Here is a 15,754-nt window from a genome sequence, read left to right as displayed (position 1 = left end):
CATGCACTAACTTCCCTCTTAGCCTCTCTCTACTAGCCACGTTAGTTTCTGAATTGGTAACGATAAACATTGTTTATATCTATGCTTTTTAGACAACAGTAAAACTTTGCTTTTTTCCTATATATTTTGCATTGTTGTAGTGAATTTATTTTTATTCTTTTATCCAATACATTCTAAACAGTAACCCATTTTCTTCTTGGATCCAGTAAGGCTTTTGAGATTGCCATTGTCAATCTATTCTTGCTGCTTTGTAGGTGATCTGCAATTTCTCCCTGGAAGCTTTTAGAATTTTCCTTTGTCTTTGATCTTCCTAAATTGCACTATAATCTTTCTGTGGTTATATATTTTTTATCTCTACTGTTCAGCACTCTATAAGCCCTTTCAATCTAAAGTATTTTATCTTTCTTTAAAACTAGGGAATTCACAGCCATTATTTGTACAAGTATTTCCTCCCTTCTGTTTATTTTTTCTCTCCCTTTGGGACTCTTCTTTAATGACACTTGTCACCTCTACTTCTAGCCTCCATGTCTTTTTACTTCATATTTACCATCTCTTTATTCCTTCCTAATGCTTTCTGGGGCTGGTATTCAACATAATCTTCTAGTTCAATAATTAGCTCTTCATTTGTATCCACTGTGCATTCAGTTTACTTATTAAATTTTTCATTTCAGCTATTTAGTTTTCAATAATATTTCCATGTGACTTTTCCTTAAGACTGCAGTTACTAAAATCTTTTCAGCTCTTTTATATTTACAACTTATATTCATAGTTGTAAAAAAGTTTTGAATTAACTATAAAACTCAAAGGCTTTAAAGCATTTGATGAAATACAGTATCTATTTGTGATAAAAATTCAGCAAGCTAGGAATAAAAGAATTTTTAAAATGAGAAAGGGCATCTACAATTACAAAGCTGCAGCGAACATCACACTGTGATATTGTTTCTATTCTATTAGTCACATGTAGTCTATAGGTACAGAGGTCAGACGTCCAAAATAGGTCTGACTAGGCTAAAATTATGTCAGCAGGACTGAGTTCCCTCTGGAGACTCTAGGGAAGAAATCTGTTTCTTTTTCCCAGCTTCAAAAAGCCACCTGCAGCATTTGCCTCGTGGTCACGTTACTGACTTCTGTTTTCATCCCAGCTCCTTCACAGAACCTCCTGTCTCCCTCCTCTAAGGCCCCTTGTGATAACATTTGACCACTCTGATAATCCAGGATAATCTCCTTATCTTAAAATCCTTAATTTAATCACATTTGTAAAGTCTCTTTTGCTGTGTAAGGTAATATTCACAGATACCAAAGATTAGGACATGAACATTGCTGTGGTTTGAATGTGTCCCCCAAATTTCACGTGTTGGAAACTTAATCCCCAAATTTATATGTTTATGGTATTTGGAGGTGGGGCCTTTGGGAGGTAATTAAGATTAAAGTCATCAGGGTGGGGCTCCCATGATGGGACTGTGGCTTTATAAGAAGAGGAAGAGACACCTGAGCCGGCTGGCCCTTGCCCTCCCTCCATGGGATGCCCTCCACCATGTTATGATGCAGTAGAAGGCCTTCACCAGATGTAGCCCCTCTACCTTTGACTTCCCAGCCTCCAAAACGGTAAGAAATAAATTTCTTTTCTTTATAAATTACCCAGGCTGTGGAAGTCCTTTATACCAACATAAAATTGACTAAGACAGACATCTTTGGGGGCCATTTTTCTACCACATTCATCCTCCTACATTCACTTCCCACAACTTTCCTTTCCATGACTTTTACAATCTAAGCCAAACCTATTCAGCATTTTCTGTGTGTACCACACTTCCTCACACCTTTACAACTGCCAATCCTTCCTTTGGAAAGGTGCTTGGCCCTCCTGGTTTTCTACCTGTGGAACTCTAAGAGACAGAACAGAATAGTGGGTAAGAGGCCTAACTCTGGAGTCAGACAGCTTGGGCTCAAATATGAGTCTGCCACTTACTAGGGATTTTTGGTAAATTGTTTTGTTTTGTTTTAACCTAGATCTAAATACCAGATTGTAACAAATACAAGAAATAGAAAAACCAGGGAAACTGCACCACAAGGAAACAATTACACAGATCCAGAATGTGGAACGTTCCACAGGCAAAAATGACCTGGTTTGATGAACAGATGTTAAAAAAGGTGGCAGGAGTGTGTGTGGGGAGGGTGTCTATGTAGGTAGAGGTTGGGGGGTTGTTTAAAGAAAACTAAAAGAGACAATAACAAAATGTGGCTGGGTGCAGTGGCTCACACTTGTAATCCCAGCACTTTGGGAGGCTGAGGTGGCCAGATCATCTGAGGCCGTGAGTTCGAGACCAGCCTGACCAATATGGAGAAACCCCGTCTCTACTAAAAATATAAAATTAGCCGGGTATGGTGGAGGGCACCTGTAATCCCAGCTACTTGGGAGGCTAAGGCAGGAGAATTGCTTGAACACAGGAGGCGGAGGTTGCAGTGAGCAGAGATCGCGCCATTGCACTCCAGCTTGGGCAACAAGAGTGAAATTCCATCTCAAAAAAAAAAAAGAGACAATAACAAAATGCAAGATGTAGGCCCAAGTTTGAAAGCAGAGTTAAACAAACTAACTATAAAAAGCTTTGGTGAGGCAGTCAGGGAAATGTGAGTCTAAAAGAGCTATCAACGAGTATTAAGGATGTCTAAGTGTAAGAATGACATGGTTATGTATTTTTAAAAAATTTTCCTGAGATGCACACCATAAACACAGAGATACACTGAAAAGTTTTATTTAGGAGTGAACTGACATATCTGAGATCTCTTCAGTAATATTCTAGAAAAAAAAGTTAGAGGGGAACAGATGAAACATGATTGGCAAACGGTATTTGCTGAAGCTAAATGACTGGAACAAGTTGAGTATCCCTTACCCAAAACACTTGGGACCAGAAGTGTTTCAGGGTTTTTTGGAATTTGGAATATTGGCATTTTGTTCACCAGTTCAGTATCTCTAATAAGAAAATCTGAAGTGCTCCAATGAGCATATCCTTTGAGCTCGTGTCAGTATTGTTCAACGTTTTGGACTTCTGGAGCATTTCAGATTTTCAGATTAAGGATGCATAACCTGTACGTGGGAGTTGATTCTATTGTTCCATGTGTTTGAACTTTTCACAATGCAGATGCTCCTTGACTTACAATGGTTCAACTTACAATTTTTTTGACTTGTCAGGATGTAATCCCATTGTAAATTAAGGAGCGGCTGTACATTTATTTAAAAATATATCTGCTAGGAAGTTTTCTTTCCCCCAGGTTCTGCCAGAAAGTAATTTCCTTGTCCATTTTCCTTAACAGTTTATTCACATTTTTGCCATCATAGTAATTATTATATCTAATTATTTACTCTTATTACACTGTGCCTAAAATTTACTTCTTATTGTGTGCCTATGTGCAAGGAACTCTGCTATGTGCTAGGCCCTGCACATAGTGGTGAACAAGACAGACATGGCCTCTACACTAGCTTCACAGAGAGTTTTTTTTTTTTTTTTTTGAGACGGAGTCTCGCTCTGTCGCCCAGGCTGGAGTGCAGTGGCACGGTCTTGGCTCACTAACAGAGAGTATTTTATAGCGCAGATAGGGAGACAACCACCACCTAAGCAAACATGCAATTGCGACAGTGGGATGGAAGCCCACTGGAGTCGGTGGCAAGGGCATAATGGGGAAATTGAAGAACTTTCTCTAGAGAAGTTGATTAAGGAAGGCCTTTCAGAAGATGAAATCCTTAATCTGAGACCTGAAGGATTCTATCATGTATGAACGAATGTTTGTGTCTGCTCCTAGCCACCAAATCATGTCTGGAAATTCCAGGCCGGGTGCTGTAGCTCACGCCTGTAATTCTGTTACAGGAAAGGGGTCCAATCCAGATCCCAAGAATAATTCTTGGATCTCATGCAAGAAAGAATTCAGGGTGAGTCCACTGTGCAAAATGAAAGTAAGTTTATTAAGTAAGTAAAGGACTAAAAGGATGGCTACTCCATAGACAGAACAGCCGAGGGTTGCTGGTTGCCCATTTTTATAGTTATTTTTTGCTTATATGCTAAACAAGGGGTGGATTACTCATACCTCCTCTTTTTAGACCATGTAGGGTAACTTCCTGATGTTGCCATTGCATTTGTAAACCGTCATGGCGCTGGTGGGAGTGTAACAGTGCGGACCAAAAAGTCACTCTCTTCGCCATTTTGGTTTTGGTGGGTTTTGGCTGGCTCCTTTACTGCAACCTGTTTCATCAGCAAGGTCTTTATGACCTGTATTTTGTGCTGTGACTTAGAATGCCTTAACTGTCTGGGAATGCAGCCCAGTAGGTTTTAGGCTCATCTTACCCAGCTCCTGTTTAAGATGAAGATGCTCTGGTTCACTTGTCTCTGACAATCCCAGCACTTTCGGAGGCCAAGGCGGGCAGATCACTTGAGGTCAGGAGTTTGAGACCAGCCTGGCCAAAATGATGAAAACCCGTCTCTACTAAAAATACAAAAACTAGCTGGGCCTGTAATCCCACCTGCGTAATCCCAGCCGCTCTGGAGGCTGAGGCAGAATGGCTTGAACCTGGGAGGGGGAGGTCGCAGTGAGCCGAGATCACACCACTGCACTCCAGTCTGAGCAACAGAGTGAGACTGTCTTCCAAAAAAAAAAAAAGGCGGGGGGGGGGGCGGGGGGATTCCAAACATCCTCTTCCCCCAAGTGATTGTATTAGGAAGTTAGGAGGTGGGGCCTTTGGGAGGTAATCAAGATTAGATGGTCATGAGGGTGGGGCCCTCACCATGGAGATTATAAATGTCCTTAGCCGGCCTGTCTCACTTGTTCAGAAACCAGAGAAGTCCGTGGTCTGCAATGTGGAAAAGAGCACCCGGACCTCTCACTTCCAGCCTCTAGTCTGGAGACTTTGTCTAAGGCACCCCATCTACATTACTTAGTCACAGCCACCCTGAACCCACTTGCCTGTACTGCGCTGGAGCATTTCGCATAAAATGAAATTAACATAAAAATGACACGTGCTCGTTGTGGAAAAAATACCAAAAAGATCACTTTTAATTCTGTCATCTAAAAATAACCACCACTTACATTTATAAATTTCTTCCAGTAGCTTTTTTATATGAACATGTGTTTTTAAACTTGGGTCAATATTAAAAGACCAGAAGTAGCCGAACATCATTTTAAATCCCCTTATCCAGGAATTAGCATTGTTATTCTTGGCCGCTGCAGAATATTATTTTATCCCCTCAAGCTTTCCATGGCTTGGGTCTGCCCTGGTTTTGAACATTAGGTTAGGCTGCAGAAAGCATCCTGGGTCTCTGGCCCACTTGTTTATTTCTTTGTGGAGACGGGGTCTGCCTCTGTTGCTTAAGCCTGTCTGGAACTCCTAGGTTCAAGCGACACTCCACCTCGGCCTCCCGAGTGGCTGGGACCACCGACGCCCACCGCCACCAAGCCGGCTCCGGGCCTCTCTCTACACGTGGCTCCGCAGGCTCCATTCTCCACACAGGCGTCTGGGAGGCGCCAGGAGCCACCCGACGGGCCAGGCCAGAAGCTCAGCAAGTGCGCGAGGCGGCGGAACGGCCGGCTGCGCAGGACAGCCCGGGACACAGCCACGCCGGGCGCCCAGAGCTCCCCTCACCCAGCAGACCGCGCAGCCGCCCTCCCCCTCACACTGCAGAACCTTTCTGCCTTTTACTACTTTCCAAAGTGGACCTAGGCTCCTGGCTCGAGCCTGAGGGGATACAAAGTGTCACGAGGAGCGCCATCACCGCACAAGGTGGACAGCTTCCGCTCAAAGCCCTGTGGCCCACGCTTCTGGCCTCGACCGACTACGTCATCACCAAACCCCGTGATACCTCACTCCACCTTCAGGTCCTCCGCCCCAACGGTTCCGTGTCCTGGAACTTTCCACGTTCCTGCGCACGCGCTCTGCGGCCCTTAACGTCCCGACTTCGCCCTCCTCTGGCCACGCCCCTGCCCGTTAAGGGTGCTGCCACCCCCGTGCCGTACCTATCTTCCCTCGGGCAACCTCGCAACAGATCTCTGATTGGCTGACCCGGGAAGCCGACTTCGCGAGGCGGCGGCGACGATAGGCTGGCAGCCGGCCGACTTCCGCAGAAGGTGATTGGTCGGTGCTGCTGTCCAATCGGCGGCGGGCTGTCGGATTCAAATTGGGATTGTTGGGACTGCGGTCGTTAGTCTCTGGCGAGTCGTTGCCGTGGCTGGACGTGTTCTTGTCTGCTGCGCCCGCTCTTCGCGCTCTCTGGTTTCATTTTCTGCAGCGCGCCAGCAGGATGGCCCACAAGCAGATCTACTACTCGGACAAGTACTTCGACGAACACTACGAGTACCGGTGGGCGCCTTTCTCAGACCCCGAGCCGGCTCCCTCGGGCGGGGCGACCCAGGCATAGCAGGGTCGGGGAGGGGGCCAGAGGGCGAGTGCCGGGGTTTGGGGTCGCGGCCACTTGGCGTCCCGCGCAGTCGGCCATAGTTGGGTGCCTGGCCGCGCCGGGCCGGTTGGGCCTTTGTTCGGTGTGCGCGGAGGGTGAGGGAAAAGTGCTCACTGGACCGCATTTAGTGCCTGGGTAGAAACTGGCGCAACTTGGGGGTCACGGGGTCCTCGGCGACGCGGAGTGACCATCCAGTCACTTTTTTCTCGGCTGTGGCCGAAGTAATTAGGCCGTTCAGTAGCTGGTCTTAGTTCCAGTTCTTTGAACCAGTCCAGGGAAACCCACCTGGTGCCTTTTCCTTTAGCAACCCTGACACACACTTTCCCTGTCGCTGACGGGGTGATGCAGCTTTTACTAGTTTGTGGTTTAGAATGGTTAAATGGTCATTTTCATTTGTTAACATAGAGGAACGCTTCTCTTTTTCTTGTTTTTGAAGTGAGTGGTATAAGAATAAGCTTTGGGGGCGACCCCCCGAAAAATGAGCTTGATGGGGATTCCAAAATGTTTACTGGGTATGGTGATTTGGGCCATTATAGGTTAGCCGCAGTCATACAATTGAGGGTATTATTAAAGTAGTTTCATTTTAAGGCCGATTAAGAACTTGAGTGGACTTTGGGCATTATTTTCTGCTAGCATACACTGGGCAAATTTTGGGCTTTGAGAAACTTTTGCGTTTGAGTCCTGAAGCAATGTACTAGAACATGGTGGCTGTAATCAATCAGTAAAATTAAACAAATTTTAAATGTCTCTGTCCCCTTCCCGCCAATTAAACTAGATTGGGGGAAAGCGGGTAGGGACATTTAAAATTTGTTGTCCTTATTGTATGCAGGACACTTCATTTAGGGCGTGGCTTCAGAGAACAGTCAACCCCTTTCTCTTACTAGGTAGTGACTAGAACGCTGCGTTCTGGGATACTGCCAAGATTTAGGGGAGATAAAGCCCATGCCATTGTTGGCCATCGTTGGCCAAATTGTGACCTTGTTTTCTGTCTGCTGTCTTTGTAGGTTAGATTTCTCCGAGTGCTATTTAAGGAAGAAAGAACAAAACAGTGGGTGGTTTCTCTTTTTCTCCCCCTCCCTAGTAGCATGGAAGTCTGTTTTCACATGAGGACTACTGAAGATTTCTATGGGTAGTAATAATTGCACCCTTTTGTATTCCTAGCTAGAAAAATAACATGTTTTTCTGGTTGTAGGTAAATTTCAAGTAGATTGTGTTAACCTTATAGTAATAACAAACTATAATCGTGTAATATGCAGGCAGTGTTCAATTATGCGATGTTAATCAAGAGCCCTATTGAGGATATCCAATAATGAACACAATGTAAACTGTAATAACCTACTAAAACCTAGAAAATTATTCTGAAACACATCTGGTGCCAAGTGTTTAGGATAAGGATTTAAGGGTTGGTACAAGTTTCTTTTAGGGTATAATATTGAAAATAAATGAAGCTATTTCTCAGACTTCTTTCTGATGGCAGTAGGTCGATTTTTTAGTTTTAATATACTCAAATGATTTGTGTGTGGTAATGTATAGAAGAAAGTTTACATATCTGAACTGATTTATTTTAAATTAGAGCTGGTATTAATTGGCCAAGCCATTAACCTTTATGAAACAGGATAGTAATTTCCACAGATAATTTTAAAGGGGAAACTAGTGATAATATACAACTAAGGCATGAGTCTAGGGTGGTTTGTATTAATATGTAATGGTGCAGCATGCAATGTAAATTTCAAAGGCTGGTATTTATTTTTCCCATTGTGCAGTTATCTGTATCTTTCTTTGATTTTTCTTAATTACAAACTTAATTTCCTAGTCCTTTTACCTGAGGGTCTTAAGGGCATAACAGTGGGTGCCCCCACCCCCACATCATGGAAGTCTGTTTTCACAAGAGAAAAGCTGTTAATTTCTCTGGGCAGCTTTACAAATTAGTAATACTTGCACTATTTTGCATTTCAACTGAAATAAACGTTAGAGTTTGGAAATAATTTTCTTTACATGTAGTTAGTTTGAAATCTCTGTGTGGCAAAATACAGGTAGAATCCTCATATGGGGTTGATGCTACTTAAACATTTTTCCTTTATAAAGAAACCCTGATGGAGGAGAGCCTGTTTCCGTGTTTATGGAGAAGGATGGTAACTTCTATCTAAATAACTTGTTGGTAGATTTATGTACTCTGTAAGTTTGATAGAAAAGGTACAAAAGCAGTACATTTCTCTTTGAGAATAATCAACAAGATAGAAGATAGAAATAAGATAACATTATTTGCAGAGCCTTAAAAGTTAGATGTTAAAGCAGCATTTCAAGAATGTGGGTGATAACTGGTAAGAATTACAAAGAATCACTATATAGTTCACTGGAATTGATGAAAACTTTACAAATTATGGTAGTAAGCTATGACTTGGTGGCCTTAAGGCAATCTAGCAACATAATGGAATTTTTCTGAGGCTCACTTTGCCCTGCAAATAAATTGGTACTTAACCACAGACTAAAATTTAAGTTGATGACAGCTGGGTGCTTATAGTGGGTTAGGGGTTCAGTTTACTGTGTCTCAGAAAGTGACCAGATTGCACCTCATTCATCCCCAGCCAGCTGACTCACAGACAGATATCTTACACTGGTTAAAAATTTGGGTTGGTGGTTATAGATGGTTCAGTATAAAACTGTTGCTACTACTGGAGATGGTAAACATGGAGCTGATAATTGTGACTTTTATAAAGTCCTTTTTATAGTAATTGAGTAAAAATTCTTACTCAATTTGGGGAAAGAGATTTGTTTGGCAAATCTTTGCTAGAATGCTTTGGGATACTGTTAATGATACAGATTTGTTTTTGAGAATCTCGTAAGGCTACAATTGTACATATTGATGGTTTAACTTTGAAGGTTATTCCATGCTTGCCTAAGAAACTGAACAATATAAGTTTTGGATATAGGTCAGTAAATTAACTGGAAAACGGTGAGGTTGCACACAATGTATATGTACAGTTAGTGGTTTTCTGTTTTTAATTTTGAACAAAGTACTTGAAGTATAAAGCAACTTCTGGAGCATACAAGGACTAGTAGCTACTACAAAGCTAGTGTTGAGTAAGAGGAAACCCAAATTAACTGTAACTTAGACTTTTTCGTTACATAAAAGTCTAATAATCTGGGGCAGGGATAACAGCTTTACAGTCGGACTAGGCTGGGTCCTTACCTCTTGTTGCTTTACCGTTCTCAATTTACAGTTGCTTCTATGGTCCTAGATTCCTGCTCTGGCTCCCTGATTGTATTAATGTGCATTCAACAAGAAGGAGAAAAAGAGTTAAGCATGTTCTTTCCCTTTGAGAACACTTTGCATAATAAGTTACACATTTTCTTATCTCTTGTTGGCTTATGATTTGGAGGCTGGTAACCATATGTTCAACTTACATTTTGGGGTTCTATTCCTGAAGAAGATTAAGGCAACTGGTAAGCATTCTGTGATGAGAGAAAAAGATTAATCCTAAGGAAAATGCTTTCTGCTTTTGTATTGTGCACTCTTAGCTCCCTAATTTGAACACAGGCCATCATATCAGAATTAAAGGTAGTAGAGTGCAGTTCTCAATATTAAAGCAACAGAGTTCCTTAAGGTACATTGTATAAAGCGACAGTTGTAGAAAAGGCACTGGACTAACACTTGGCTGTATCTTTTAACAGGCATGTTATGTTACCCAGAGAACTTTCCAAACAAGTACCTAAAACTCATCTGATGTCTGAAGAGGAGTGGAGGAGACTTGGTGTCCAACAGAGTCTAGGCTGGGTTCATTACATGATTCATGAGCCAGGTAAGCTATGCTATGTTATAGTAAGGCAGTAATTGTTGAAATATTGGTGGTTATGGTTGTCAAAATTTAAAAAATATCATTGACATCAAATGATATCTGAAAGTAACTCTTCTGATAAGTTTTTTTTTTTTTTTTAATGACTAATTTCTTGACTCTGGAGAGAGTTCCAATTTTATGGTAAATAAAATACCACAGGAATGAAAGTAACACATTATTCTACTTGGAAAATAATGTAAGAAGTTAAAAAAAAAAAGGTATTTTAAAATCTGTATCATTGTTAACAGTATCCCAAAACATTTTATCATAAATATATCCTGAGACAAGTGTTCTTTTCTATGTGTGGAAATTGATTTAATTTAAAGTGATTCTTCAGCCCTCTTAAAAGGATATCTACCACATGAAGATTAAATGAGGTAATAGCATATGAACTCAAATGTGCTTTTGGGTACCTTATGCTGTTATGTGGTATTAACCAAAAGTTTTTCAGGTATTAAATAGTAAACTCTACTAAAACTTTGTGGGTTTTCTAGACTAAAACAGTGTGGGTTAAATTCTATGTTTGGATTATCAGTAAATCTAACAGCATTTATAATGCTTTGAACAAAATTTAAAGACATACTATAGAAGCTGAAGTAGGTGGAACTAAAACTATCTTCTACTCTGCTGTTAAAGAAAAACATTGCATCAAAAACTCTAAAAGGACTCATCACTTTCTTGGGACTGAGATACGTAATCCTATTAGAATTCAGTCCAGATAATATAAAAGCAACTGAAGAACTTAAGTGTAGATTTCTGTGCCCCACCTATTGAAGCAGAATCTATGGGGATGAGCATTAGTATGAGATCCTGTAGGTGATTTGAAGGAGGTGTTTTTCCCTATAAAGAGGTAATCTTTTTACTTTTAATCTATTTACTGTAGATAGTAACTGTGAAATAAAATTCATTTTGGATACCTCAAACCAGTTAATAGTGGACTTAGTTTATTTTATTCTGGCTTAGTTGAGAATGCTTTTGAATTTCTGTTGAGTATATGAAAATCATATTAAAATGATTCAAAACATTTTCTTTCCACAGAACCACATATTCTTCTGTTTAGACGACCTCTTCCAAAAGATCAACAAAAATGAAGTTTATCTGGGGATCGTCAAATCTTTTTCAAATTTAATGTATATGTGTATATAAGGTAGTATTCAGTGAATACTTGAGAAATGTACAAATCTTTCATCCATATCTGTGCATAAGCTGTATTCTTCACAGCAACAGAGCTCAGTTAAATGCAACTGCAAGTAGGTTACTGTAAGATGTTTAAGATAAAAGTTCTTCCAGTCAGTTTTTCTCTTAAGTGCCTGTTTGAGTTTACTCAAACAGTTTACTTTTGTTCAATAAAGTTTGTATGTTGCATTTATCACTGTTTCAAGTTTTTGAGGTATATTTTCTTACAGTTAATTTGTGACTATTGAAATTGATTTCAGTGTTAATAGTTTTAGCTCTGAGGAAGTTAACTTACCTTAAAGATCATGTTAAATGAGTTTAAAATAGCGTGGTATGATCTGGATACTATTTAATTCACTTAATGAAGAAATTAAGAACCAGGGATATGTTTAAACTAAAGCCAAAGTAGATTTTACCTCTTGAATTCCTGGAGAATTGTCTAGAACAGGAAAGCCCAAATTAATACTATCTGGGCTACTTCACTGTCTGGCCACTGGTGGTCTTGGGAGGAACCTCTTAACTTTTTTATCCTCTTCTACATTTCCAAAGTAGGGATAATGTTTCCTATAAAGTATCACCACATTTTTAAAAGTTCAAAAACACTGTAAAACACCTTTGCCTTTTTAGCTGCTAGGAAAGTGTTTTGGAGTTAATTGTAATTAATTGCTATGCTATAGAAACATCTTAAATGAGCAGCCAGCATACATCAGGTCCATTGGTTAAGAAAGGGTGTCTTTACACATGAGGGCAATAAATTTTGAAGATCCTAAAATCTACTGCCACTACCATAGGATGTGTCCAGGGTAACCAACAGAAACATGACAAAATCAAATAAACTTCATTACACTTCCGGGTAGACCCAATAGTACTGAAAGGAAGGCGACAGCTACCCCTAAACTTACAGCATAAATTCCTGCCAGACCAGACCCTAAGGTTCACTTCCACTAGAGGCTGTGTAGTGAACTGAGACCCACCGGGACAGAAATCTGAAAAAACTGGAACTGCACCTGCCTTACTTGCTTGAAATACTTCATATTCAATGGTAGAGTTAACGTCTGTGCAAGGGATAGAGGAAACCTACAATTTGCCTCAACCTAATCCCCATTCCTCAAATGGCCTATTTTGCTGACATTTTCTGTTCCTTAAATCTACTTGGACTTTCCTCCAAGCCTTTGAGTGAGAGGAAAGTTCCTCCTCCATCTATTGAAATCCGCTCTGCATTCTTCCTGTACTTTTGGTCAACCTCCTATCCCTGCCGCACCTTATACATTTCTCACAGTATTTAGCGAATTTGCTCTGTGTAGAACTTTTTTTTTTTCTCCTGAAAATTATACTATTCCATCTCTTGACCATGTTTTAGCACTTTTTTTAATTTTCGAAAGAAACCGAGCGATTTTTAAATTATTTTCTGTGGCTACTTCCAAACAAGGTTTCTGGAAATTTAGGATACCATCAAGAGTCTTGTAGACTTTCCAGGTTTGTAGGACCTACAGGGTATGCAATTCCTGTTAAGTCACCAATCTTGGGGAAATTTTAGGGAAATGCAGTGGCAGGGGTGAGAGTAATCTCGGCCTCCTCAGTTTTCTTATTAGTAAATCTCCTTCCTCCTCTTCAGGTGACTGCTCAAAGGTCACCTCAGCGAGAGGCCTTTCCAGACTACCCCATCCCATCCTAACGCTGGACTCGTGAGGCCCAGGGAACAAGAGTAAATCACAGTCTAACTCTTGTTTATAGTCGCTACTGCCTTGGTGGAGACTATCTCCGATATCCCAGCACTAGAAGGCAGATCTGAGACTCCCGTAAGCTACGGTGAGTCCCCAGCCCAGAGGACTCCTGGGGGTCCGCGTTTCCCGCAAGCTCCACACTGCCCTCCACGTGCTGCCCGCGCAAGTCCAGTGCCGCCGCCGCGCACTTCCGGCCGGAAGAAAGGGCGGGCTCTGTCGCTTTTCTGTGACGCACTTCCTGGTGTCGCCTGCGGGGGCGGAAACGCTTTGTCTGTCTGGCCAGCCGACTGCCGGCTGCTGGCCTCCGTGACGCGGCCTCCTCCGCGCCTCGCGCCATGGCGTCGGAGGGGCCGCGGGAGCCCGAAAGCGAGGTAAGGGCCGCCCGGGCCGACGGGGGCTCTCTCGGCAGCCTCAGTCCGTCCGCCTGCCTCGCACTGGGGGCTCGGCCGGGCGGTGACGGGGCTGGTCCAGCGGGCGTGGGTCGGATGCTAGTGACGGCACGGGAGCGCCCTACCGGGTGGCCGCGATCTTCGCGCCCCGCCCCGGGTCCGCCTTGGGATGGCGGTCAGCGGCCACAGACCCCGCCCACAGTTAGCGCCGCGTCTGTGGTGCGATGTCACCCAGCGCGGTGACTGCGGCCCAGCCCCGCGCTCCCCGCAGTCGGGGCGGGGGGACTCTGGCGAGCTTCCCGCGCTCTTGGGAACGGATAGATTGCTTTAAAGGACCCTGTGTTTTTCTGAACGTCATTCTGCGCTTTACGTACTCAGCATTACCACTAGATGGAGCCCTGGAGATCGCGTGCATTATTTTTAGACCCATAAAATTCTCGGTGAAAGTAAATCTCTTACTACGTAACTAAAAACTAAAGAAAGAAATCTTATTGAATTCAAATGTCAAAGACTCGCGGTGATAATATTTTCTAGCAAAGCAAGGTTTGGTATTTAAATAAAGCAAGACTTAGTGGTTCATGAGTAAAATGCATATGCTTTTGTGCAGCTTTTTCAAGAAAATGTAATGGAAATAAACGTCTGCAGTGTGTTTTGGGTGCTATAGTTAAACATTCCACGTGTATATTTGACTGCAGTAGTTGTACTGTGTGCAGTTCTATTATTTCTAAGTGAATCTGTGGTAAAAACACGCTTCAAGATCTTAACTATATAATCTGTTAAATTTTATTTCCACTTGAATGGGTTGTCCTTATTTTTCACTTTTAATGTTTGAACTACTGCCTTTCCTAACAAAAAAAGCATTGGGGAGAAATCGTTAGCAAGCAGGTTCTTGTCTTTACGAGGCAGAAGTTTTTAAACAACATCGGGAACATTTCTGGGGCTATTAGGAACACCTCTTGGGTCTTTTTGTTTGTTTATATTTGCTTGATCTCCGAATGTTTGTAGCCAAAACCTCATATTTTTCCTCAGGGCATCAAGTTATCAGCAGATGTCAAACCATTTGTCCCCAGATTTGCCGGGCTCAATGTGGCATGGTTAGAGTCCTCAGAAGCATGTGTCTTCCCCAGCTCTGCAGCCACATACTATCCGTTTGTTCAGGAACCACCAGTGACCGAGTATGTATCTTTCTAAAAGTCTTACCTAGGGGCTTACATTTTGGATTTAATGGTGATTAGACTTTCAAATACTCGGCAGTTACTGCACTAAAGTTCTGCAGATGGTGAGAGAATGCTCTTCAACCAAGAAGAGTCTGAGCCAGTAGCGCAACTTAACTGTATCCTGTGCCAAAAACAGAAGCTTTAACTCCCCTTTTTTTCCTTCATACTCATTGTTATTTTCGGCGAAGAAATGGTAGAGACTGCATTGCATTTGTTAGTAAGAAATGCAGTTTCAGGCCAGGCGCTGTGGCTCACGCTTGTAATCCCAGCACTTTGGGAGGCCGAGGTGGGTGGATCACCTGAGGTCAGGAGTTCAAGACCAGCCTGACCAACATGGTGAAACCCCGTTTCCACAAAAATACAAAAATTAACAAGGTATGGTGGCGGACACCTGTAATCCCAGGTATTCGGGAGACTGGGGCAGGAGTATCCTTTGAACCCGGGAGGCAGAGGTTGCAGTGGGCCGAGATAGCATCACTACACTCAAGCCTGGCTGACAGAGTGAGACTCTGTCTCAAAAAAAAAAAAAAAAAATCCCGTTTCAAGGTTCATTTGTTCGTATGGTTTAAAAATATATCATATATCTAATGGGAGATGAAATGTGGAGGGAAGGGCAAAGGAAGGACCAGATAAACATACTCCTCCTTTTTAAGGTTAACATTTTAAAATCTTGTTGAGGGAAGGGGAGGGGACTAGCAACCATAGCTACCTCTGTGTGGATAATTTTTTGGAAATTGTTGACTTTTGCTTTCCACCATTTTACTTTATATCTGTTATATGGAGATGAAGTTTACACATTTCAGGTTTAAGTTCTTCTAAATTTGAATTGAAAGAAGGCTTACATTTTTCCTTACATTTTCTTTTTCCTTCTCAAGATTCATTCTCTAGGTTTACAAAATGGCTTCCTCTTGCAGCTGAATTTAGATTAAAAAAAATTAATCTTTCACATAATTGTGTAGATTTATTTGTAGATCT

At 42.0% G+C, this 15,754-nt stretch overlaps 2 protein-coding genes across 15 annotated transcripts in view; both read left to right on the top strand.

The window, feature by feature from the left end:
- The first annotated feature begins 485 nt into the window (after positions 1 to 485).
- On the top strand, positions 486 to 11,642 carry CKS2 (CDC28 protein kinase regulatory subunit 2). The gene is made up of 3 exons (XM_054502225.2): positions 486 to 6,340; positions 10,110 to 10,237; positions 11,312 to 11,642. Exons 1-3 carry the CDS (start codon positions 6,282 to 6,284, stop codon positions 11,362 to 11,364), a joined length of 240 nt encoding a protein of 79 aa, XP_054358200.1. The 5' UTR covers positions 486 to 6,281; the 3' UTR covers positions 11,365 to 11,642.
- A 1,592-nt stretch (positions 11,643 to 13,234) lies between these two features.
- SECISBP2 (SECIS binding protein 2) overlaps positions 13,235 to 15,754 on the top strand; it is a 41,436-nt gene continuing 38,916 nt past the window's right edge. For 5 of the 14 annotated variants that reach the window (XM_054502220.2, XM_063649670.1, XM_054502219.2 and 2 more), the window contains exon 1: positions 13,410 to 13,544. Coding sequence is in view for 9 of the 14 variants with exons in the window: in XM_054502217.2 (XP_054358192.1) it covers positions 13,509 to 13,544; positions 14,592 to 14,737 (182 nt within the window). In the remaining 5 variants the exon portion in view is untranslated. Of the gene's footprint in view, positions 13,545 to 14,591; positions 14,738 to 15,754 lie in introns of those variants that run through there. The other 9 variants (XM_054502217.2, XM_054502214.2, XM_054502216.2 and 6 more) reach the window with 5 other exon arrangements.

Source organism: Pongo pygmaeus, chromosome 13, assembly GCF_028885625.2.
Source record: "Pongo pygmaeus isolate AG05252 chromosome 13, NHGRI_mPonPyg2-v2.0_pri, whole genome shotgun sequence".
Classification (NCBI taxonomy): domain Eukaryota; kingdom Metazoa; phylum Chordata; class Mammalia; order Primates; family Hominidae; genus Pongo; species Pongo pygmaeus.
The sequence above is the reverse complement of the archived record's forward strand: the minus strand, read 5'-3'. Positions and strand labels throughout refer to the sequence as shown.

What these genes read in the sequence shown, in the direction of transcription:
- CKS2 (XM_054502225.2), top strand. Translation starts at nt 6,282, where the DNA reads ATGGCCCACAAGCAGATCTACTACTCGGACAAGTACTTCGACGAACAC. An exon ending in GACGAACACTACGAGTACCG is followed by an intron (nt 6,341 to 10,109) that starts GTGGGCGCCTTT and finishes ATCTTTTAACAG; the next exon opens with GCATGTTATGTTACCCAGAG. An exon ending in TTACATGATTCATGAGCCAG is followed by an intron (nt 10,238 to 11,311) that starts GTAAGCTATGCT and finishes TTCTTTCCACAG; the next exon opens with AACCACATATTCTTCTGTTT.